Here is a 25,495-nt window from a genome sequence, read left to right on the forward strand (position 1 = left end):
AAAACCAAGGTATGAGTGTATATACACACATTAACTGAATCCTGCTAACCTCAGGGTCATGTTTCTAGAGTATTAGCTGGTTGAGTAACCTGGCATCCCATGCTCAAATGAAGGAATGAGATTTCATCAGAAGGTGGGGAGTTTTCTCTCAGAAAGGCAGAGATTCTTTCTTGTTCAATTAGCCATTTCCCCATTCAGCAGAACAGGTTCATAAATTTTGGGGTTTTGTGGATCCCACAAGCTCCTGCAGACACTGAGATACACACAAAGCTGCTCCCTCTGTTGAGGTGAAGGGAAAAGTTCTCTGTACAAAAACACAGGCCATAAGTCAGAAAGCCACTGGGTGGGCTCTTGATATCGACCACACCAACCCTTCCTGATAGGACAGGTGTGGTGTGGAAGATGCAGCAGGATATGACCTTCTTGCGTTGCTCAGAAGATGGAGATCATGGAGGAGAACATCTATGGTGCAACTTCTATTCATATCAGGGCTGCTCCCTCTACAGTGGTTCTCAGCCTGTGGGTCCCCAGATGTTGTTGGACTACAACTCCCATCATTCCTAGCCAGCATGACCAGTGGTCAGGGATGATGGGAGCTGTAGTCCAACAACATCTCGGGGCACATTTTGAGGGCCACATTTTCTCGAATTAACCTATCAGGAGCAGGCATGGTTGTGATGAGTGGCACCAGAACCCAAAGTGGCCTGGGCCGCCTTGTTTTCTCTCTCTACCACCACTTTGTCCTCTTTCCCCCACTCTCAAAATCCCTTCTCTTCCTTCCTTCTGGGGGAACGGGGGCAGGCTGCTTTTGCCAGAGACTTGCACTGATCACTTGCAGTTTCCATCAGCCTCGGACAACATGGCCGATGCTCAGGGACGGTGGGGAAATTGTAGTCTTGAGGCCCACATGTTCGCAACCCCTGACCCACCTAGTCTGTGTTTGTCTATTCTGAATGGCAGAGGGTCTCAAAGGTCTCAGGCAGAGTCCTAGCCCCTATTAGGATATTCCATTCCACCTTAAGTTCAGGCATGACTGTTTTGTGTCACATGCCTGTTTACACTCCAGCATAGCTTGCTGAGAACTTCCATTTTGAGTATAGCTATTGCTTATGCTGCTTGCTTGGACATGAAGGGGAGAAGACATGTTTTTCCTTTTGTCCTGATGTACGCTGAATAAACTGCTTGTAAATATGCTCATCACAGCCTCTCCCTGCCGCTTCTGTTGTGTAGCGTTTACTCTGCTATTAGAGCATGCTCCAGCTTCTAAAGCTGGGGTCGCTGACACTGAACCAAAGACTGGAGATCGCCCCACACATCGGCCGGTGGGCTGGTGCCAGCTGTGGGCTTGCAAATTGCCCCCATTTCCTTGGCTGCATCCCAACAGCCCCGCTGTCTGTGATCTCAGTCGAAGATGCCAAGGATCAAATCTTCCTCAAGCAGGGTGTACACTGCACAACATTCACTGGCAAGCTTATTTACTTTCCAGCTCCAAAGTCCTGAAGTAACATTCCCCTGTAAAACCTGCTGGCAATATACAGAAGGATGCTTGGAGATACTGGGCATACACATATTCTGTCCTCTGGAAATGCTTGACTCTATGAATTTAGCTCTTGTTGTTGTTTAGTCGTTTAGTCGTGTCCGACTCTTCATGACCCCATGGACCAAAGCACGCCAGGCACTCCTGTCTTCCACTGCCTCCGCAGTTTGGTCAAACTCATGCTGGTAGCTTCGAGAACACTGTCCAACCATCTCGTCCTCTGTCGTCCCCTTCTCCTTGTGCGCTCCATCTTTCCCAACATCAGGGTCTTTTCCAGGGAGTCTTCTCTTCTCATGAGGTGGCCAAAGTATTGGAGCCTCCGCTTCAGGATCTGTCCTTCCAGTGAGCACTCAGGGCTGATTTCCTTCAGAATGGATAGGTTTGTTCTTCTTGCAGTCCATGGGACTCTCAAGAGTCTCCTCCAGCACCATAATTCAAAAGCATCAATTATTTGGCGATCAGCCTTCTTTATGGTCCAGCTCTCACTTCCATACATCACTACTGGGAAAACCATGGCTTTAACTATATGAATTTAGCTCTAAGGTAAAGGTACCCCTGCCCGTACGGGCCAGTCGTGTCCGACTCTAGGGTTGTGCGCCCATCTCACTTAAGAAGCCGGGGGCCAGCGCTGTCTGGAGACACTTCCGGGTCATGTGGCCAGCGTGACGAAGCTGCTCTGGCGAGCCAGCACCAGCGCAGCACAGGGAAACCCCGTTTACCTTCCCGCTATAAAGCGGTACCTATTTATCTACTTGCACTTGGGGGTGCTTTCGAACTGCTAGGTGGGCAGGAGCTGGGACCGAAAGACAGGAGCTCACCCCGCCACGGGGATTCGAACTGCCGACCATGCGATCGGCAAGTCCTAGGCACTGAGGTTTTACCCACAGCGCCACCCGCGTCCCAGCTGCTAGCTTCAGTACTACAAAAATCTTCATGTACTTCTCCAGATGTTTTTGGTGCTCTTTTCTAACCCTTATAAGATCAGTGGGCAAACTCAAGCATGCAGAATTATGTAGGAAGGGAATTATAGTAGGGATTTATTGTTATGTCACGGAACTGAAACCATTAGGGTTGTATTTGGTAATACCTGTAGGATTTTCCTGAAAACTCCTCTCTGTCAGGCTGTCTGAAATTACCAGCAAAACACAACCACATTTGTTTGTGCCAGGATTGGGAAAACATCAGGCTCCACAATATAACTGCATGCCCTCTTCATAGGAAAGCTTCTAGACCTCACAATCCCAAAATTAAATGTGTAATATGGAAAGATATTAAATAACTGGAATCAAGGATATACCGTATTTTTTGCTCTATAACACGCACCCGACCATAACACGCACGTAGTTTTTAGAGGAGGAAAATCTGTAGGCATGCCACCCGTAGGCATTTCCTCCATAACACGCACAGACATTTTCCCTTACTTTCTAGGAGGAAAAAAGTGAGTGTTATGGTGCAAAAAATACGGTAGGTAAAAAACAAAAAAGGAACAAAGCAGTTACGTTTTTTAACAGTTGTGACCTCAAAATCCATCTGTCAACTTTCCCCCCAGGGCTAACTCATAGATCAGTTCATTCATTAACCCTATAAAAGCACCAAAGTGAAGGAAATGACAAACATACCGGTTCCAATGAACTTTGCCTTCCAGAGCTTGCATCTCACCAAGAACAGCAAGAAGGAGAGAAGATTTGCCACAGCCAACCTGACCCACAATCATTGTCATTTGGCCTGCAAAGCAACAACGGACTAACATTAGACCCTTTGACCCACCAATAACTGAATGGTCTTGGTTGCTTTGATCATAACACGCATGAATGGTGAACGCTTGCATATATGAATTAGATGTTGATACTATTGATTGGCTGCTGTTTAATAGCTACAGTGGTACTTCTGGTTGTGAAGGGGATCCGTTCCAGAGCCCCTTCACAACCGGAAAAGAACACAACCCACGTCTGCGCATGTGCGGGTCATGATTCACCGCTTCTGCACATGCACGTGATGTCATTTTGCGCATCTGCACCTGCACGAGCAACGAAACCTGGAAGTAACCCGTTCCGTTACTTTCGGGTTGCCGCGGGACACAACCTGAAAATGTGCAACCTGAAGCAAACGTAACTTGAGGTATGACTGTATTACCTTTTTTAGAATCTGCTGATTCTTTTCTTATTTGTCAGTTATAGAAGAAAGGAAAAGAGAGGAGGAGGAGGAAGAGGAGGAGAAATCACCGAGTCAAATAGAGACGTGATTCTGCAGAATTTTGTCTCATTCATTTCAGTGTAACAGATTCCTGTTTCAGGAAGCTTTTAATGTTAGAGGCCCCCCCCCCTTTTCTAAATGTATTTTTGCTGGCAACCCAGTCAGATGGGAGTGGTATAAGAAATAATAATAATAATAATAATAATAATAATAATAATAATAAATATTAGTATTCGTATTATAAATAGCCTACCTAGAAGTAAGCCCCATGGAGTTCAGGAAGACTCCCAATTTAGTATGATTGCTGCTTTATAGTTCAATAAAAATGTATGTCTCTTCTGAAGTAAGTTGCATGGAGTGTGACTTAATCCAAAGTAAGCGTGCATAGGATTGCAGGTGTTATCATATCTCCCATTAGCACTGGTGGTTTAAACACGCTTGACTTATTATTAACATACATTTGTGTTCATCTATAATCTCTATAATCTCTATCTGTGTGTTTACATGTTTGTATGCATACTGAAGCTGAGGCTCCAATACTTTGGCCACCTCATGAGAAGAGAAGACTCCCTGGAAAAGACCCTGATGTTGGGAAAGATGGAGGGCACAAGAAGAAGGGGACGACAGAGGACAAGATGGTTAGACAGCATTCTCGAAGCTACCAACATGAGTCTGACCAAACTGCGGGAGGCAGTGGAAGATAGGAGTGCCTGGCGTGCTCTGGTCCATGGAGTCATGAAGGGTCGGACACGACTAAACGACTAAAGAACAAATGCATACTCAATAAACTAGGAGTGAGGAACCCGTTGTTGAACTACAGTTCCCATCATCTCTGTCCTTTGCCTGGGGCTGATAGGAGTTGGGATCCAACAACCTCTGGAGGGCCGCAGCTTCCACACCCATCCTCTAAACCATCCTGCGGCTATGAGAGAAGGTATGATAAATGAAACGATGTTGAAAATGTGAGGCTATTAATTAATCATACCTGTGGGTATTCTGATATCAATATTGGATAATGTGGCTAAGCCACTTCCCCAAGAGAAGTACCCGTTGGTTACCTGCAATAAATACCACATATTAGAACCACAAGAACATGCAACCATTATACTGAGTATGTGCATGTAGGAATCTATATAAAATAATCAACTCTTACAAACCGTATTTTAATATTTTGTTGGAAGCCGCCCAGAGTGGCTTGGGAAGCCCAGCCAGATGGGTGGGGTATAAATAATAAATTATTATTATTATTATTATTATTATTATTATTATTATTATTGTAAAGGGACCCCTGACCATTAGGTCCAGTCGTGGCCGACTCTGGGGTTGCGGCGCTCATCTTGCTTTATTGGCCAAGGGAGCCGGCGTACAGCTTCCAGGTCATGTGGCCACCATGACTAAGCCGCTTCTGGCGAACCAGAGCAGCACACGGAAATGCCGTTTACCTTCCCACCAGATCGGTACCTATTTATCTACTTGCGCTTTGACGTGCTTTCGAACTGCTAGGTTGGCAGGACCAGGGACCGAGCAGCGGGAGCTTGCGGGGATTCGAACCGCTGACCTTCTGATCAGCAAGCCCTAGGCTCTGTGGTTTAACCCACAGCGCCACCCGTGTCTATTATTATTATTATTATTATTATTATTATTATTATTATTATTAACTAAACTGATATTTGTGGCTTTGTTTCCCCATAATACTACCCCATGGTTTGTTAAACCATGATTAGCATGGTGTGTGAAGACGGCCCTGCAGCTTAACTGTGGTTTATTTCTTACCAACAAGCCACAGTTTCTTTATTGATGCACAAACCTTAGTTTCTGTCAATTATGTCTTGGTGTTATGTGTGAACTCAGCACCCTGCCTTAACCATGGTTTGTCTTTCAAACCCCAGACACTCGCCTTGCTAAAAAGGCATGAGGCAAGTTGGGAGCACTTGTTTGACTGAACTTTGGTGAAACAAACCATGGTTTGCTTGATCATCTGTGGCAGAACTTGTGGTTTGTTAACCAAACCATGGCTTGGCATCATGTGAAAACCAGGCTGGCCAAAGATTTTTAAAAACCAGGAAAATGTCACAAGAGTAAGAATTACAAAGGAAGGAGGGTTTTTTTGGGGGGGGGGTCTGTGTATTTCACATTAAACACTGGTTTCGAACTTTCTCAGCCTAACATATCATAAAGCACATAATAACAAGGGTACAAAAACAACAAACCCAGTAACAGCTGGTAAAATACATTTTATGCCATGCATGTCACCGGGGCATCGAAGGACACAATAATAATCCTGAGATGAAAAGTTGTTCTTTAAGAGAAAATGCAATCCCACCCAGAACATCACTTTCCTGGTTAGATGCCCCACGCAACAACACAGCATCTGTCTTACCTGGCTTGAGCTTACACGCAATTCATTAATTAATGGATTAATTAATTGAACACCTGGCAGTGGATGCACTTAAAAAATAATTTGTTGGATGCCCTACTGAAAACGCAAGTCACCTTGATAGCGCAGTCATCAATGTCTAAATGACGGGTTGGAATCCTTAGAGGAGGCTCATAGCTATCCAGCTGGTGCCTCAGCGGCTGCTTTCGATTTATGGCTTTGGAGGGCTAGGCAGGTCGACAGCAGGGAACAAAGAAGTAGAGACGTTTTGCAGAAGGTTAACACAGTAAGATAATGCATGAAAGGTATAGAAGCTATGCATGGCAGTAAAAGAGGCATTTCCTCCTGCGTACAAAAGGAACAACCCTTCTAAGACAACGCCGGCTGCAACAAATCTCCTCAAAACAAGGAAAGGGGCTTCTAAAAAACACTTTCAAGCTATTTTGTATCGCTGTATACATGGAGATTTAAATCAGCTAATCCCTCTGCTTGTTCATGTGTTAAAATGCCTTTCTGTGAAATCAAGAATGTCCATAACTATATGCAATAATCAAGAGGTTATTCAAAGTGTTATCTCAAGTTTTCAAAGATGCATTCCATTGATGCAAAAACATTCAGAGTGTGAGGCAGGGCCAGTGAGATGTGTGGCTTGGGGTTCCTTGCCCCTGCTTTAAATGTATACCATTTCACTGTGATCAAAATGTACTTTTTATAGCATTTCATTGTGTTGTTTTTAAGCAAAGGTGATGAACTGGGGCACCTCCGCAAGGCAGTTTGTTGCAGGTTCTGTGCCGTTGGTGTGCGCAAATATTTTTTTTACAATGTCCGCACCACGGCATCCTCTTCAAAATGCCATCCTGTTCCCACTCCTCCCCCGTTTAATTTGAATTTGCAGTTTCTTTGGAAACTCTGACAAGTGAAGAATAGCCACAGAAGTGGTCCCAATTAAAAGGATGTGAAAATATGGGATAGGGTTTCAATGAGGATGAAGTTGCGTGGATGCTGCAAAAAAAAGGTGAATGCACGCATAAACAGCATCAAATACAAAATATCCTGCCATGTGCAAGAGTCCCAGGGTGAGCTGTAGGAATGGGAGATGGGGGATTCAATTCAGTTCAAACTTTAAAGTGAATCTGCCTACTTCACACTTTCTGCAACAATATGTTACCGAAACACAGCCATCTGCCAAAACTTGCACATCTCTGAATTTTGCAATGCAGTTTTCCAGCAATGTGTAAAAAAATGCATAAAAATGTGCATTAAAATGCATATACTGGTGAAAATGACATACAAAAATGCATTATACTGTGGGCAATTTATCTGCAAAAATGTGTATTGTGGGCAAAATTGCATACAAAGATGTGCACATTCAGGGGAAAATATTGCACTGGATGCTAATGAATTTTCATGAGGATTTTTTTTTTTTTACGATTGCAGACTGATGTGGAAAATGAGAAACCGTAATTAACAGATTCCCTTATCCCCAGTCACTAGTGTGCTTAGTTCAATTTTATAAAGAGAGAGGCACTTACAAGTCCCGTGTGCTTCTTGCAAGACTCGCATGTTAAGGCAGTATCTCCATTTCTCCAGCTGTCATCTCCAATTTCATCACTTATGAGAAATTCATTCAGTTTTTGCACACTGGGACAAGACATGGAAAAAGACAAATTGTTACAAGTCATAACAACACACTGAGAAACTACTGAATAACGATTACAACATCTTCATGGCATATGGTGTAATCCACTTGTTCCAACCGCATGTTTCTTGGCACTGTGACAGATGCTCTCTGGACAAACAGTTCATCACAGGGCCAGAAGCGCTCACAGACTGCGCCATTTCCAACTGAGAGTGGCGGTGCTGCAAAGATCCCACGATTATTTTCTCTCCAATGGGAAAAGAACATGTCTACACTTTAAAAGGAGGGATGTTCTGCCCCAGTCGTCATCATCCTAACCTTCTAAGTTGGGAATTTTGGTTCATATGGGGAAGAGCTCAAATGCAACCCTTCGTCACCTGAATTTGCACTCGGGTCCTCCCTGTGAGCTTCCCATAATAGGTCTCTGATTAGCCAGAATGCTGGGCTTGGTGGCCATTCTTCTTATCTTAGTTTAAGCTGGTACAACCAAGGAAGAATTTTACCTAGCAGTGGGCAAACTTTCTTCAGCTCGATTTAGAAATGGGTCACCCATTACAAATACGTTTGAAGAAGTTGGGGACCAGGGGGAGGACTTACTGAGATGATTCTTCAACATCAACTTTGTTGGACTGGTCATGTTGTGCGGATGCCTAATTATCGTCTTCCAAAGCAACTACTCTATTCTGAACTTCAAAATGGAAAGCGTAATGCCGGTGGTCAACAAAAGAGGTTTAAAGACTCTCTCAAGGCAAATCTTTTAAAATGTAGTGTCAGGGGTTCAGGAGCAGAGGCACAGGAAAGGGAGGAAATAGAGAGCGAGGGGGAGGAGTCCGAAGGAAATGTTAGCGATGACAGCGGTCCGAGGTCTCTGAGTCTTTCCAGCGAATCGGAAGATTCACAGAAAGGGGCTCCCATGGTCAGAGCAAGGGGGGTGCCTAGGGGGACACCCCAGGAAGAAGGGGCCAGAGGGGACTCAGAGAGCAGCAGTTGGAAATCAGGACCAGCGTCCACACCAGAGTGCAGTAGGGGGGAGGAGTCCCAGGCATCGGGATCAGGCGGCGCACTGCCAGTGGGAGGACATGAGTCAGGATTGGCCACGCCTCCATCGGGGAGCGAGGAAACGGTCGAGAGGAAGGTTGAAGGCTGGGCGCGCGCGCCAAGTTCAAATGTACAGGAGGGCGGCGCAGTTGGCAGCCCGGATAGGGAGCCAGGTCCCAAAGCCCGCCGAAAAGAGGGGGAGGAGTCAGGGGGGTCAACGTCAGCGTCAGAAGAATCCAGGAAGGAAGGGACCCCGGGGGGTAGCAGGACCCAGAGGAGAAAGGAGAGACGGAAGAGGTGGAGTAAGGCTAGAATCTTAAACTGGTGTTTACAGGGGGCGGAGACTCAGATGGAGCTTCGCCGATCTAACCCCTAGACGTAGAGCTGGGGCGCTGCGGCTTGAAAATGGAAACTGTACTTCAATAAAGACTTTTGTACATTACTGCCGGCTAGCGTTGGTCCTCTGTGAGCTGGGACCTGGAGCCAGCTCTGACATGTAGCATAAACACCAACAACTGGGAAACACTGGCCTGCAAGAGCTCCAGTTGGAGAACAGCCTTTACCAAAGATGTCATTACAGACTCACTATTAAAAATGTGTTTATGGAAGACAATCTTACTCAGCTACGAGTGATCGCCAAAGAAGATTACATTGGTTTAAAATTACCTTTCTATTTTATCCAAATTTCAGGCACTAATCTAGCTCAAACACACCTTTCCAAACACCCATAAAATGATATTTTTAAGGCTCTCGTGAGAAAACCTGGAACTCTCTCGTTTCCTGCTCTGAACTGGAGACCTTTGGGGGTGATAAAGCACACCTTATATTTGACAAGCTGCCAAGATGTGTGTTTTTGAGCCAGGCATTGCAAAACATGGCGACATCATTGGATTTACTGTGCTCTACCCTGCTTATCTAGGGGACTTCCAGACCGTTACTGTTTTGTTGGTGGGATTCAATTGCATACCAGCAAATCCAGTGAAATTAAGTGTAAAATTAAGTGTATATGGCATTGTTGCATAACAAACCCACTTCCAAAAGAATCTGGATTTTCTGCGGAAAGGAAAGTGATGAGAAGATGCACAGGAAAGTGTGGGGTAGAAATTGATTAGTGCAAAGTTGCACAACCTGCCTTCAAAATAAATCAGAATGAATGTTCAATAGGCAGCCAACACTGTATAGCCTACCCCTTGCAAACCTGGTGCAAAGAAATCAGGATGAATGTTCAATAAGCACATTGATGGAAATCACCCTGGTCTTTCAAATGACCACACTCCTAAGGGAGTTTACATTATCATAAGCTGAGATTCACTCTTTAGTAGACTGCAATGGTGCATTTAAAATTCAAATGGGATTCATTCACAGAAACCCATAAAAGGTTGTCTACCAGTGCAACATGCCTATTTCCTAAATGAAGGGGATTGGCAGACCCAAGTAACCACTTAGTTATCCTGGGAATGGAGCATTTAATTCTATATGCTAATTGGATGGGTGATAATGAGGATAGAGTGGCCCAGTCTATATTCACTGGGGTATTGCCTTGGCTGTAAGAGAAAAAATAAGAGGAGGAGGAGGAGGAGGAGGAGGAGGAGGAGGAGGAGGAGGAGGAGAAAGCTTCTTAAAGGTTGAGATTTGTCTTGGCAAAAAATGGGATCTTTGCAGAGCTCAAGTGTGCAAAGCAAGACAGACATTCTCTACTGGTGTTACAGCTGAGCTAAATATAGCACAGAGAGAGAGAGAACATTTAAACAAATAGAAGGCGGGTTTGGAGACTAGAAGGAAAGATGGAAGATACCATGTTTAGGGTTAGAAAGCAATTTTCTTTCAGACTTCTCGTTGGACTGACCCCTCTGCTCCCCTCCACCTCAGCTTCCTATGCAGTTGATTTCCGTTCAGTTTAGGAAAAACAAAGATAATTCAGAATCCTCACAAAGAAAAGGTCAGATCTGTAACTTACATAAATTCTGTACATGTATTTTTCCTTTATTTTGCTTGCACTAACCACCGCCTCATTGGCTGGGGCAAAGAATTACGTAGGACAAAAGTGGTTAAAATCGTTAACCAAAGAAGGAGAGGGCGGTAGGTTAGGAGCAAAGCAGGCGCTTTGCTCAATTAGCCACACCCATTAATTTCAGTGGGTCTAACATTGGATACAACATTAACCTAAGTTCACTAATTTTAATGGCTCTGCTCTGAGTAAAAGTTAGTTGTCTACAACCCATGACTGCCTCAGACTTAATCTTCAATTAGTGACCAGATTGGGAAAGACCTGTCTGAGGCAATGGAGGGCTAGCTGTAGATTAGCAAGACTAGGGTTGCCATATTCCCCAAAAGTGAAAATCCGGACAAAGTTCTTGAGCTTTTTTGCGAAACATCTCTCCACCAAAATTAAGTTTTTTTGATTTTTAAATATCCGCCTGGACGCCAATTTCAGAGCCCGATTCCTGGACGTATGGCAGCTGTAAGGAAGACACAATGTCATACTAGACTGTCCAACAATCTTACATAATAAATTATTATTTGCTTATTACATTCGCTTACCACCTTTTCCTTCAAGGAGCTCAAGGTGGCATACATGGTTTTTTCTCTCCCCATTCTCTCCTGACAATGAAGTGACCCGGACCCTGAGATCATCATCTGAGGTCCTTCTTCATGTGTATCCTCCATGAGAGATCCAGAGTGTGGAAACAGGAGAAGGGGGGCCTTTGTGGAATGCTCTCCCCAAGAAGGCTCGCCTGGTGCCATCATTACTTATCTTTAGACTATACTTATCTATAACCAGGCCTGTTGGAAGTGGGGCGGTGGTGATGTTTTTAAAGTATTTCTTGTTTTCCTCTTGGCTTTCATGTATCTATGTGGGGAGCTTGTCTGTCTGCCTGTTTGGTTCAGGTACGTAGCTGTGTTGGTCTGACACAGTCAATATAGATAGATGATAGATAGATAGATAGATAGATAGATAGATAGATAGATAGATGATAGATAGATAATTGTCCAGTAGCACCTTAGAGACCAACTAAGTTTGGTATCTGAAGAAGTGTGCATGCACACAAAAGCTTATACCAAGAACAAACTTAGTTGGTCTCTAAGGTATATATTTTGCCTGTTTGGTTGTAAGTCACTCTGGGTTGCTCTGGGCAAGATAAAGCAAGTAACAAATTCAATAAATAATAATAACAACAACCCGGTGAGATATGTTAGGCTGAGAGGCAGTGACTGGCCCAAGCTTTGTGGCTGAGTGGGGATTTGAATCATGGACTCCCAGGTCCTAGTCCAACACTCTAGCTGTTTCTCCACACGGGCTCTCAGCATGTTCCTATGCATTAAAGCACATACAGTGGTACCTCTGGTTATGTACTTAATTCGTTCCGGAGGTCCGTTCTTAACCTGAAACTGTTCTTAACCTGAAGCACCACTTTAGCTAATGGGGCCTCCTTCTGCTGCCACGCCGCCGGAGCACGATTTCTGTTCTCATCCTGAAGCAAAGTTCTTAACCAGAGGTAATATTTCTGGGTTAGTGGAGTCTGTAACCTGAAGCGTCTGTAACCTGAAGCGTATGTAACCTGAGGTAGCACTGTACCTGATGATGGCCTTGACAGCAAATCGAACAACTGTGGAAAGCAGGAACAACGGTGTGACCAGGATGTGGAAGAGCGACAACGACGCGAAGGCCTGGGCTGTAGTTGGTGGTTCCTCTTTAATATACGTGTATGTCACAAAGGTCTGTCATGTCAGGAAAAAGAGGGTGTTGGTTATGTTGCTTCGTGCAGAACAAGCGAGGCAAAGAATGTGTGAGATGGGAGGAGGGGGTTGGAATGCAATGCTCTTTGCATTTTAATGACAAACTATCTAATTTGGATAGATGGTTTTGGAACCAATTTTGGAACCATTTTGGAACCAATACGCAAAGTGAAACCAAATTCTATTCCTCAGGGATTCGCACTTCTCTGAATTTTGCACCCCATTTATGCAACCAAAAGTGTATAAAAATGAGGGTCCTCTGAATCCAGTTTGTAAATCTGGATCGGACCCGATCCTGTCTTGACTGATCTGGATCCCTTCCGATCCATCCCGGATGGATTGTGAGACTCTTTGATTAAGTTTATTTATTTATTTCATGAAATTTATAGACTGTAGAGAAAAGCAACAACTCAGAAGAGGGTTTATGGAAAAGATAAAATAATATTGACACTTTAAAAACCGCAACAATTATTTAAGACCTACAGGAAGTCAAAACCACAGTAGAGTAGACTGAAACAAACTAAAACTCATACAAGTTTTCTAAACATCTGGGTAGGCTTGCCAAATAAAAATATCTTCAGCAGGCTCTGAAAAGAATGAAGTGAAGGCAGCTGCCTGATATCAACAGGCAAGGAGTTCTCAGGGCTATTAAGTGAGATGCAAGTACCATGCTTTCCAACTTGGGGCACACGCTCCACAGTGGGGCAATTTGATTTTTAATGGGGGAAATTCAAGAATGAGTTATTTACAGTTAATGGCCTTTTAGGCTTCCTCCACATGAATAGTTCACTTTTTGAATAATAAAAATTATATGTCAAGGGTGGGGGTGGATCAGGATTTTAGAGATGCTTAGGTGGGGCATGGCCCCCCAAAAAGTTGGGTACCACTGTGTAAGTATCCTAAACAAGTAAATAGGTGTCCTGTTGCCACTGCTGCTGCTCCTGGACCACTGATACAAATACAGTGGTACCTTGGTTCTCAAACGCATTGGTTCTCAAATGCCGAAAACCCAGAAGCAAGTGTTCTGATTTTTGAACGTTTTTCGGAAACTGAACGTCCAATGCGGCTGTCAGCTATTGTTTCCGGGGCACCTGCACCAATCAGAAGCCGTGTCTTGGTTTTCAAACATTTCAGAAGTCAAACAGACTTCCAGAACGGATTAAGTTTGGCGCTTTTGTTTTTGCAATTTATTTTGTGTTTTTGTTTTTGAGGCTTTTTCAGTTAATTTGTTTTTGTGACTGTGTGGAACCCAGTTCAGCTACTGATTGATTGATTGATTGATTGATTGATTGATTGTGTGGCTGCAGAAATGGATAAAAGCCCTCCATCCAAACAATGACTATCATGCAGGTATGAAAAGTATTGAATTTTAATTTTTATCATCTACAATACTGTCTTATTTATTTTATAGTACAGTACATTGATTATTGCTTTCACTTTATGGATCAATGGTCTTGCTAGATAGTAAAATTCATGTTAAATTGCTGTTTTAGGGGTTGTTTTTAAAAGTCTGGAACGGATTAATCAATTCTGCATTACTTTCTATGGGAAAGCGCGCCTTGGTTTTGCAACGCTTTGGTTTTGGAACGGACTTCCGGAACGGATTGAGTTTGAGAACCAAGGTACCACTGTAGAAATACAAGTAGGAGGTATGCTTGGCAACACGTATCCCAGCCCTCACATGGCTTGAGAATATTTTTTGGAGATTTTCCATTTTCTTCCAAGCAATTTCAGAAAAATCCTGAGCTAATCTCAGGACAGTATTGTGTGGTAAGTGATTTGTCATCTTTAGTTAGAATCTTTCTCCATAAGTTGTTGTTGATGATGATGATGTTTTACATCTGGGAACATTCAAGGGGACATCTGCCCTGCTGTCTGAAATAATACAATCTACTCTACCACCTCAAAAATCTAGCACTTCATTCTTCTGTATGTCTACAGCTAATTTAAAAGTATGCTTAATAAACCACCCAACATTCACCCCCCCAAAAAAAATTAATTCTTACCGCAAGAACAGCTGCAATTGGTATAGCTGCATTCATAAAAACTGTGGAAACAAGCACAACCATGAATTATATACAGCAACATTTGTCAATGTCTGAACTATACTATAGATGTTTGCCTTAAGATTATTTCCTGCCTGGACAACTCCATAATTGGAGGTTGGGGGGGGGGAGCTTTTCCTGTCAAATGAAAACATACTTGGAAATATTATGGTTTGTGTATTTTACTGAGCTGGGGAACATATTCCCGAAAGAATTGACGGGTTGTATTGCACAGTTAAAAACGTTGGCTTGGTGGGGAAAAGGGAATTATTTAAATTGCTGAGGTTATGCTAACCTAAATCAAAGGCCATTAAAAAAAATAAACAAACTCTGCTATATCAGCTGCCCATAAATGCTGCGTGTGATTGTTAATGTAAACTAATGGATGTCAACAAGCTTAATAAGGAAGGTTAGAAGATTATTTGGAGAGATCTTGTCGTGCTTGTCCCAGGGTATGAGAAAGGCAACAGGAGGTCAGGAAATCATTTCCCCTCGGCCAAGTTTCATAAACTTGCAAGCTTCACAAGGTTTTTTTTCCATCTTGGAAGACAAAGAAAACGTAGAGATGCTGGAAGCTCATCTTGTGGGAAACGGGACCTGCTCTGCTGCGTGTGATCTCTCTTCCGTCTCTCTGCTAAGGTTGGAAATGGAGAGGTGACTGAATCCTGGGAATGGGCAGAGGGAGAAAGAGAATTGCCCCTGCAGGCCCTGGGGATAGCCTTCCCAGTCTTGTAAAATCAGGATCAGAAGCCACATGCAGGAAGTACGATAATTCAATTCTCTGCCTTGGAGCTCCCTAATCAGCTAAAATAATAATAATGTTTAACTGGCGGACCTAAAACTAGGAATGACCACCAATTATGATTAATGTCAGTCAAAAGGCGCTACTGAAATCATGGTCTGCCTGTTGGCTTCCCACAAACATCTGGGTGGTCGCTGTGGAAAGCAGGATACTGGGCTAGAAGGGTCTTTTTTGATCTCATCCAGCTGGGATCTTGTTACTTTGCAGCATTTCACAGATGACAACAGAGACTCTGGAGGCTTGCAACCTCCAGAGCAGTTTGGTGCAGGTCTGTGTTGAAGGTGCCCATGGACGTGGGCAGTTTTTGTGGCAGGTGCTGCCTCTAATGGCTCTATAAGACCATGAGAAGAGCCCGCTTTTTGAAGCCAAAGATCTATCTATTCCTGCATCCTGTTATCACAGTGGCCAACTAGGTGCCTCTGGGTGGCTTGCAAGGCCACTTCCAAGCTAGTGGCGGTTAGGCATTGGTAGGGGTATTGTTATGTAGATGAAGGGGGGGAGGAAGCGCCATCACTTCCCCTGGATTGCGAAGGGTAGTCCGATAAATGATTCCAGGGGGCGTGGCCCTGTCCGAAGCCTATGGAGGTGAGGACCTAAGGCACGCCCCCAAGCGGTGACCCCGGGGGAGTTCCTAGTTGATGTGCATCAGCAGGACTCCCCCTACTGGTGGTTAACCCTTCCTGGTCTTCAAGCAAACAGGCTGAAGCTGGATAGTCAGTAGGACCAATGCCTAAGCCAATACCGCTCATCACCTGTAACCAATAAAGTTGTGGCCAATTTTAGCCCATTAACCTCAAGACTTGTGTCATGTGTCGTTATTTCCACTGGGGGGAGGCGGAAACTCGCCATGCAAGAAGGTTCGGGGTGTTTACAGCACTCTTCCCACCTGTGATTTTCAGCTACTGGTATTCAGAGACATGCGGCTTCCAACACTGGAGGTAAAATATAGCCCTTGTGGCTAGTAACCACTCTTTAAAAGCCAGCTCCATCTGGTACGCTGGCTGAGTCCCTACCTGCCTGCCCACTGTCTCGCCAGAGTGATACATCCTCTGGTTATCTCCCACTTGGACTACTGCAATGTGCTCTACGTGGAACTACCTTTGAAGGTGGCCCGGAAACCACAACTACTCCAGAATGCGGCAGCTAAACGGGTGACTGGGAGCGACCGCTGAGACCACATAACACCGGTCTCGAAAGACCTACATCGGCTCCCAGTACGTTTGCGAGCACAATTCAAAGTGTTGGTGCTGACCTTTAAAGCCCTAAATTGCCTCGGCCCAGTATACCTGAAGGAGCATCTCCACCTCCATCATTCAGCCCAGACACTGAGGTCCAGCTCTGACGGCCTTCTGGCAGTTCCCTCATGGCAAGCAGTGAGGTTACAGGGAACAAGGCAGAGGAACTTCTCGGTAGTGGCACCTACCCTATGAAACGCACTCCCACCAGTTGTCAAGGAAATAAACAATTATACAACCTTTTGAAGACATCTGAAGACAGCTCTGTATAGGGAAGTTTAATGTTTTATTAAGTTTTTGTATATGCCGGGAGCAGCCCAGGGTGGCTGGGGCAACCCAGTTAGATGATAGATAAATAATAGAACGTTGTTGTTGTTGACAGCCATCACTACTGCTTGTGGGAACAAATTCCATAGTTTAACAAATAACATAACTGGCAACCTGTTCTATCCACCCAAACAATAAGATATGGCAACGTTTAAGTATGCCATGCATATATATATATATATAGAGAGAGAGAGAGAGAGAGAGAGAGAGAGAGAGAGAGAGAGAGAGAGTATGCCTATTCCTGTATTTATTGCTGTGACTTTTGTATTTTATAGCATATGTGGCATGTGTGTGCTTTTAAAAAAGCATTTATTCTAATTTGTGCACAGCTGTTTTTGCGTTTGTCTTTGGATAAAAAGGGAGGAGGGTCAAACAATGAGATGGTGGCCTTCCAGCCAGCCTGCCACACTCAAGGATATATATACTTACTGGAGAGAGATGTGTACAGAGCAAAGGTTTTGAGGCTCGTAAGCTCCTTCACCCTCGTTTCTTCTACGCTTCTGCAGAATATGTGCTCCCAGGCGTACAGCTTTAAAAGCTTGATCCCTTTCAGTATTTCATTGGTTTTCTTCAGCCTCTCTGTGGAGTAATCCTTTCCATTGATGGAAAATGGAGAGAGAAAAGGGGAAAAGAGCATTAAACCACCCATATAAAAAAATGCAAATAAATAATAAATAATATTTAAGCAAACTATGGAGTGTGCCAAACTGCAAAGTGAGGCCACAGGGTGGAGAGGGGAGAGACTGAGAGCCCATAATGTGTTGCTGATCGTCGAAACCATGGTTTGAAGATCAGCTTGAAACATCAGGAGCTGCCACATTTTCAAATCAGTTCAATAGTTTTTGATGCAAGAATTATGGTACAGTCAAACGTTCGTTGTCAAACGTAATCCATTCCGGAAGCCTGTTCAGCTTCCAAAAATGTTCACCAACTGAGGCACGGCTTCTGACTGGTTGCAGGAGCTTCCTGCACTCAAGCGGAAGCCTCGTCAGACGTTCAGCTTCCAAAAAACATTCGAAAACCAGAACATTTACTTCTGAGTTTTCGGCATTTGGGAACCGAAACGTTCCAAAACAGAGGCGTTCGGGAGCCAAGGTTTGACTGTAGTCAGTTATATCGCTGTTCCTTTGGTTGATCTGAAACCACTAAGTGCCCATCTAAACAAAGATGATGATGTTGATGATGATAATAATGTCTGGGGTTTGAAAGTCAAACCATGGTTAAGGCAGAGTGCTGAGTTCAAACTTAACACCAAGACATAATTGACAGAAACTAAGGTTTGTGCATCAATAAAGAAACTGTGGCTTGTTGGTAATAAATAAACCACAGTTAAGCTGCTGGGCTTAACTAATCATGCTAATCATGGTTTAACAAACCATGGGGTCCTACTCGAGGGTAGGACGAGCTCCTGACAATATTATGGGGAAACAAAGCCACGAGTGTCAGTTTAGTTGTTAATAATAATAATAATAATAATAATAATAATGCTATTATTTATACTCCGCCCATCTGGCTGGGTTTCCCCAGCCTCTCTGTTAAGCAACATAGAGCCATAGAGTCGTAGAATTGGAAGGTCCCCATGGTCATCTAGCCCAACCTTCTGCAATGGAGGAAGCTTTTGCCCAACCTGGGGCTCGAACTCACGACCTTGAGGTTAAAAGTCTCATGCTCTGCCGAATGAGCTACATCCAACAGCATACAGTAGCCAGGCACAGAACTCCAGTGTGTTACCACTCCAGTCGCGTGCTTTAAATAGCTGCCAAGTCTCATGTGTGGAAAAACAACTTACAAGCGTGCTCTTCTGAGCCTCGGCCAACTTTGTCGCTATGAAATATTGTATTGGAGCCAGCAATACAATGACAGCAGCGCCGACCAAGGCACTCTGGCCAAGTAAGTTGTAGAGCAGGATCACCCCCATGATAATCTACAAAAAAGGGGGGATGAAGGGAGAGAAGACTTAGGAAACATTGCCAGTTCTGTAGTTCAGTGCACAAACCTGTATGAGATGACCTAAAGGTGAAGCTGCCAAATTCAAAATATGCCGTATAATGCTTAACTGTAAAGGGTGTGTAACAAAGGCTACTAAGTCATACTAAGTCAGATGCGGGTGGCTCTGTGGTCTAAACCACTGAGCCTCTTGGGCTTGCCGATCAGAAGGTGGGCGGTTTGAATCCCCGTGACAGGGTGGGTTCCCGTTGCTCTGTCCCAGCTCCTGCCAACCTAGCAGTTCAAAAGCACGCCAGTGCAAGTAGATAAACAGGTACCACTGTGGCAGGAAGGGAAATGATGTTTCCATGAGCTCTGGTTTCCGTCACAGTGTTCCGTTGTGCCAGAAGCAGTTTAGTCCTGCTGGCCACATGACCCGGAAAGCTGTCGGTGGACAAACACCAGCTCCCTCGGTCTGAAAGCAAGATGAGTGCCACAATCCTATAGTTGCCTTTGACTGGACTTAACCGTCCAGGGGTCCTTTACCTTACCTTACTAATGTATGTTCACTCCATACATTTAAAGCACTATGATATTGCTTTAAACAGTCATGGCTTCCCCCAGAGGATTCTGGGAGCTGAAGTTTGTTTAAGGGTGCTGAGAGCTATTAGGTCCTTGTCCCCTCCGCCCAGAGCTACGATTCCCCAAATTCCCTGTAAAGAGGGATTTATTGTTAGGCCACTCTGGCAATTGCAGCTCTATGAGGGGAATAGGGGCCTCAAAACAATTCTCAGCACCCTTCACATAACACAGCTCCCAGAATTCTTTGGGGGAATCCATGACAGTTTTAAGTGGTATTGTAGTGTTTTGAATGTATGGGGTAAACGTGGCTGTAGTATTAATTGCTCTGCCTTGTGGTGGCTATCCGAGATCTCTGGCAAAGGAGGTCCCCCCCCCCCGCTACCCTGCTAGCAGGGGGGGAATTCAGGGCAGAGGTGAAACCTGTGGCCCTCAGCTGTTTTGGGGTTCCTACTCCATCTACCCCACCCAGCATGGCCAAAGGATAACTGCAATGCCCTTTGTGTGGGGCTCTCTTTGCACTTGATCTGGAAACTGCAGCTAATGCAGAATGCTGCAGCACGGTTGCTGACAGGAGCGACAGCCTCTCAGCATGTAACATCTCTGCTCAGAGATCTACACTGGTTACCAATTTGTCACTGGGATAACTGCAAAGTTTTCTCGCACCCACTCGCATGTTTAACAGCTGCATAGTAAAACTGCAGGAAGTCCTCAACAGCCTGGGACTAGTTTACTTGCAAGATTGCTTACACCATTTGCAGTAAATCATTTGTTTAGTGTGGCGGCAGCTACACTTTGGAACTCCTTGCCAATTGACACCAGGCAGATGCCTTTGCAGCACCTGCTTAAGACATTTTTGCCTAGGCAGCCTATCCAGACACATAGATGCTGATGTCTCTTTAATCTCTTTTCAGTTTTCTGTTGGTTTTAATCGTTTTTTTAAAAATGGTTTCAAATACTTGGTTTTAACTAAATTTAAAATTTGCCCAGTAGCACCCTAGAGCCCAACTAAGTTTGTTCTAGGTATAAGCTTTCGTGTGCATGCATACTTCTTCAGATTTTTTGGTTTTAACTATTCTTATTTATCATTTTAATGACCCAGATTCAACCTTCCCTGGCCGCCAGTACAAGGGCTGTTGTGCTAGCCTAAGTGGCAATAATAACAGTTGTGCAATATGAAATCAAGTGCAATGGTTGCACTAGCTGCATTTAATTCCTCCCAGTATTTCTTGTAAGCAGCCCAGATGTTCCGTTACAATCAAGCAGTATACGGATTTTGCCAAATCCAGCAAAATAAAGTGTCACGCATGATGGGAGTTGTAGACAAGCAACATCTGGAGGGACATGGCAAGTTCATCCTCTGCTTTAACTGGTGATGCCAAGAATTGAACTCAGAAGCACCTCCATCCATCCCTGTGCTCTAACCCTGAGCTTTGGTTCCTCCTTTAAGGCTCCGTCATTCTTTAAGATTCAGTAAAGTTGTGTGGGTGTGTTTTTTTGCAATGAATGAAATGAAATCTGTTGCGTCTTCCAAAAATCAGTCCCTTACTTCGATGCTCTACCTGAACGGGCATAGCCCATAGGTTGGGACACAGGAAAAGGAACCACATCAGTTGATTAGTTTCAATGGCGACCAAGTTATTGATCTGTCCCAGAGTCATCTCTCCCATGGACAGGTTGGATGTGGAAAGTCTCAGCATCTTATTATAGATCATTGCCTGTGGAAAGAAGCAGGGCAAAATTTTGGTGGGTGGTATACATTCCTTTTCTTTAAATTATTATTATTTGTTTGCATATTTAATGAAGGAAAAAAGGAGAAAAACATTTAAGACCATAATGTGAAAAAATAGTATATAAATGATACTGAGATGTCAGGGACCGTACTGAGGAGGAATGGTGGGAGCCACCCCTTCCCCCTGATCCTGATCCTGAATCTTCCCAGGAGCAGGAGGACAGAATAGATTTAGAACAGTGGTTTGCAGAGGGACATAGTTCAGAAGGCAGAAGCTGGGAAATACTGGATGAGGAACAGCTAGCAGAAGAAACACTGGAAAAGAAAGTTAACAGATTCACAGTCTATGGATAGCATCCACCCCCCTTCTCCAAAGTCTCGAAGAGCTCAGGACGTCTTGTAATTTGACGTAGATTAATAGGGATGGAGGGGGTGTAAGCCTTAATTGGGAGCACCGCAATTTCTAGGAGACGGGTTCTTTGTTCACCCGCTGTGATTATCAAAGATTCTAACTGGTAAGGCATTCCTTTCCTTTGATCTCTTATCTACTGCCATGGGGGGAGGAAGCCAATTCCCCGAAGCCTAACATGAGACTAACAACAACAACGACAAAAATACCATCATCAATTCACAATCTAAATACAATAACTATCAGTATTGTGTTTAGTTAAATGTGTAAGTAGAATGAGGCGCTCCAAATGTCCAGAGAAATATCCACACAAAATTGACAAATGTAGCAAGGGCTGCCTGCAATAGATAGTGGGTATTGCTGTATAAGTCTCTTAGCAACCATAAGGGCTCATAAAATCCGCTTTTGACGTCCTGCCATTAATCCCCATACTACAGGAATAAAAGTTCATGATCCCTAGGGATGTGCTCCACAAGGAGCTGGCTCAAGGCCCGAGGCCCATTGGCAGACCAACTCTACGCTACAAAGATGTCTGCAAACAAGACATGAAGGTTAGCAACATCAACTTCGCTGTTTGGGTATCTCTTGCAGATGACCACAGCACCTAGAGGCAGTCAGATGGTATATCCAAATCAGTGACCAGAGGAGGAATCATAGGCAGATTTGGGGAGTGCTGCTGGTTCGGTCACACTAGGCATGGAACCTTGGGGGCGCTGAAGGGAGCGCCGTAACTCTGCTTTAGGATGGAGTATGAGAGACAGGGGGCGCCGAATTTCGGCATCGTTTGCGGGTGGGGAGAAACCTTCCCTCAGCATCAATCTGTAGGGGGCAAATGTCACAAGACAGTCTGGGAGGGGGTTCATTACAGATTTATGAATTGTGGGTGTTTTTCTGTACCCCTCTTTCTTTCTTTTCAATCCAGAAAAAAAAAAAAGACTTGCCACTGCTTCAGGCCGGGGTTCCTCTCCTCAGAACAGCCTTGCAACATTTCTGGGCCAGACTGGGCATGGGAACGATGTTTCATTTTGATGCAGTGGCATTCCTACGGCCCAGGAATGTGACAGGGCTCCTCTGAGGAGGAAGTGCGCCAAAGCTTATAAAAAGAAAAAGAAAAAAATACAACTACTCGCAGCCACCTCATAAAAACGTAAGTGAATCTGAAAGTAGTGCAAGTTACATTCTCTCATTGCCCCTGAAAGTCAACAATACCCCCCCCACACACACACAACCTTTGTGGGGGACAAAATGTTGTTTGAAGGTGGGGTGGGGGCTAAGGGATGGGGAGACTTCTGCCCAGGCCAATTTTAAAAGCCTGGTACCACTTGGTGGGGCAGACCTATATGATTCAAATCAGGCATCCTCAGCTGGTTTTGGACTACAACTCCCATCATCCCTCACTAACAGGACCAGTGGTCAAGGATGATGGGAATTGTAGTTCCCAAAACATCTGGAGGGCCAGACTTGGGGGTGCCTGATTCAAATATTATTTCTTTAAAATTTCTATCCTGTCATTCCTCCCAGAGGAGCCCAAGGTATAAAATACCCAAACACGAAGACAGTAAACATAATTTTTAAACCCTACAAACTTATGAAAACATATTTTAAAGCAGTTAATGTTGTCAAGATTGCCAGACAATGTCTTTTAGTCCTCAAGTGCCTGAGTGAACAGTAATGTTTTACAATTTCTCTGGAATGTTATTAATGAGGGAGCAGACGCATCTTACAAGGGAGAGCATCCTATAAACAAGGAGCCACCACCAAGAAGGCCCTGTCATGGGTCAATGCTAACCAGGCAGCAGGCAGCAATGGCAGTATGATGGAAGAAGCGTGGGATGAAGTAAGATGTAAACAAGTCTTTTGCCTCTGCTATCAGGTACAAAGGACACGGGAGAGACTCCTTAATCCAATCCAAACAGCCAAACACTTTTTATCAAATCTGCCCCAATCCTCCTGGTCCAATTAGGCCAAAGTATGGATAACTTGAAGCCTGTGGAGTAATGCCTTTATTTACCAGCAAAGCTCCTCGTAGATTGATGCCTGTTTCTATGGTAACATAGTAGGAGGCCTGGAGAAAGGTCCTCTGCAGGATGAGGGCCAGGAAGAGGAGAACTGCCAGGACATAGGCGGTTTTGAGGAAATTGGTCGAAGTGAGGAACGGATCTGTAGAATTCTACGGAGCAAAACGAAAGAGATTGTTTCAACTGAGAGATAATATTGGAGGTCTAACCGAACAGCAAAGAAATGAAAAATAATAATAATTAGGGCTGTCACCCTAATTGGCCTAAGGCAATTAACCTGGAAAAAATGCATAAACGTGAATGTGACTAAACAATAATTGCTAAGAAAAAATCATTGTTTAAACAAACCACATTTTTTCTCTAAAAAAAAGAGAAAGTACAGTTAAAAATAAAAAGACTAAAATAATTCTGGAGTCTCTGATAAACAATAGTTTGTTGGTTGAAGAAACACACACACACACACACACACACACACACACACACACACACATCTTCCTTCCCCCTGTTTCATTCATGATTTGTTAAACCATAGTTTCCTGTGACATATGAATTGGGAAGCTTTTGGTATAAGTGCTTGTTACAAACCAGGCTATAAAATGTCTCGACTTGGTCTGTTTAAAAAGAAAAAGCCTATTCAAATGATGCTTCCACACACAAACACACACGCCCTTCCCCCATCACCTAAATTTTAGGTCCCATGAATAGTAACCAGCTGAGGGCCAACAAGCCATCTCCCTAAAAAACATACTCTATTTTTACTTACTCTAACTGGGTAAATAGCTCCAGAGGTTAAGGCAGTGTAGTTTGCAGACGTTGCATTGGTCATGAGAATGTCGTCTTCAGTCTCGTTAGAAAAACTCATAACGATGCCGGAAATACAGAGCGGTCCAGCAAACCCCAACAGATCGGCTAAGTAACGGAAGGTACTGCTCAGAAGGATTGGCCGCCCGAAGGCACGATACATGGCAAGCCAGATGGAAGGCTTGCGGTTTGGCTTGTCCTCCACTTTTTTCTGAGAAAGAAATAATAATAATAATAACAATTTATTATTTATACCCCGCCCATCTGGCTGAGTTTCCCCAGCCACTCTGGGCGGCTTCCAATCGAGTGTTAAAAACAATAGAGCATTAAATAGGGTGGATGCAAATTTTCAAAATAAATAAAACTCTTTTTTTCCTTGTGAGGATACTGCTATGTTTCTCTTCTAAAAATAAATCAACTTACATGAAACAACCCAAACAGAAGCATGTTTGTCCTACAATCAATCTCTAAAACTGAATCGATACAGGGTACGTTGAGATAAAGGGGCTTTTCTACGTAAACGAAGAACCAGCGTGACTGTTTCCCCAAATATGGATACAGTGGTACCTTGGGTTACATACACTTCAGGTTACATACGCTTCAGGTTACAGACTCCGCTAACCCAGAAATAGTACCTCGGGTTAAGAACTTTGCTTCAGGATGAGAACAGAAATCATGCAGCGGCGGCATGGCAGCAGCGGGAGGCCCCATTAGCTAAAGTGGTACCTCAGGTTAAGAACAGTTTCAGGTTAAGAACGGACCTCTGGAACGAATTAAGTGCTTAACCCAAGGTACCACTGTATTCACGTTCTGTCTGATTTGCACTATTGCTTGGGAAATGTGAAGAAATATCAATGGAAAACCAGATTTAAATCATCTATTTAAACTTGTTGCTTTTCTTGCTGATTTCAGCTCATGAATCAACTCGTTGATTCGAGCTGCTTTCATTTAAAGCAGGGGCGGGGAAAACCTTTTTAAATTTTTTTTTATTTATTTTTTTGCTGCGAGGGCCCCATTCTCTTCATGGCAACGTTCTGGGGGCTGCGTGCCAGCGGTGGGCAGGGTTAGAGGCAAAAGTGGGAGGAGCAATGATAGCTTT

The 25,495-nt window shown here is 44.1% G+C and overlaps 1 protein-coding gene across 10 annotated transcripts in view; it reads right to left on the reverse strand.

The window, feature by feature from the left end:
* Positions 1 to 25,495, reverse strand: part of ABCC9 (ATP binding cassette subfamily C member 9) — an 86,078-nt gene that overhangs the window by 49,116 nt on the left and 11,467 nt on the right. For 5 of the 10 annotated variants that reach the window (XM_081022623.1, XM_081022621.1, XM_081022620.1 and 2 more), the window contains 12 exons: positions 24,359 to 24,607; positions 23,589 to 23,747; positions 20,999 to 21,154; positions 18,721 to 18,855; positions 17,361 to 17,523; positions 14,529 to 14,569; positions 12,362 to 12,504; positions 7,640 to 7,748; positions 6,224 to 6,334; positions 4,716 to 4,788; positions 3,157 to 3,262; positions 2,625 to 2,663 (listed from right to left, as the gene is read on the reverse strand). In XM_081022623.1, coding sequence (XP_080878749.1) covers positions 2,625 to 2,663; positions 3,157 to 3,262; positions 4,716 to 4,788; positions 6,224 to 6,334; positions 7,640 to 7,748; positions 12,362 to 12,504; positions 14,529 to 14,569; positions 17,361 to 17,523; positions 18,721 to 18,855; positions 20,999 to 21,154; positions 23,589 to 23,747; positions 24,359 to 24,607 — 1,484 coding nt within the window. The remainder of the gene's footprint in view (positions 1 to 2,624; positions 2,664 to 3,156; positions 3,263 to 4,715; positions 4,789 to 6,223; positions 6,335 to 7,639; positions 7,749 to 12,361; positions 12,505 to 14,528; positions 14,570 to 17,360; positions 17,524 to 18,720; positions 18,856 to 20,998; positions 21,155 to 23,588; positions 23,748 to 24,358; positions 24,608 to 25,495) is intronic. The other 5 variants (XM_081022626.1, XM_081022619.1, XM_081022625.1 and 2 more) reach the window with 1 other exon arrangement.

Source organism: Podarcis pityusensis (genome assembly GCF_964106645.2).
Source record: "Podarcis pityusensis genome assembly, chromosome: 10".
NCBI lineage: Eukaryota > Metazoa > Chordata > Lepidosauria > Squamata > Lacertidae > Podarcis > Podarcis pityusensis.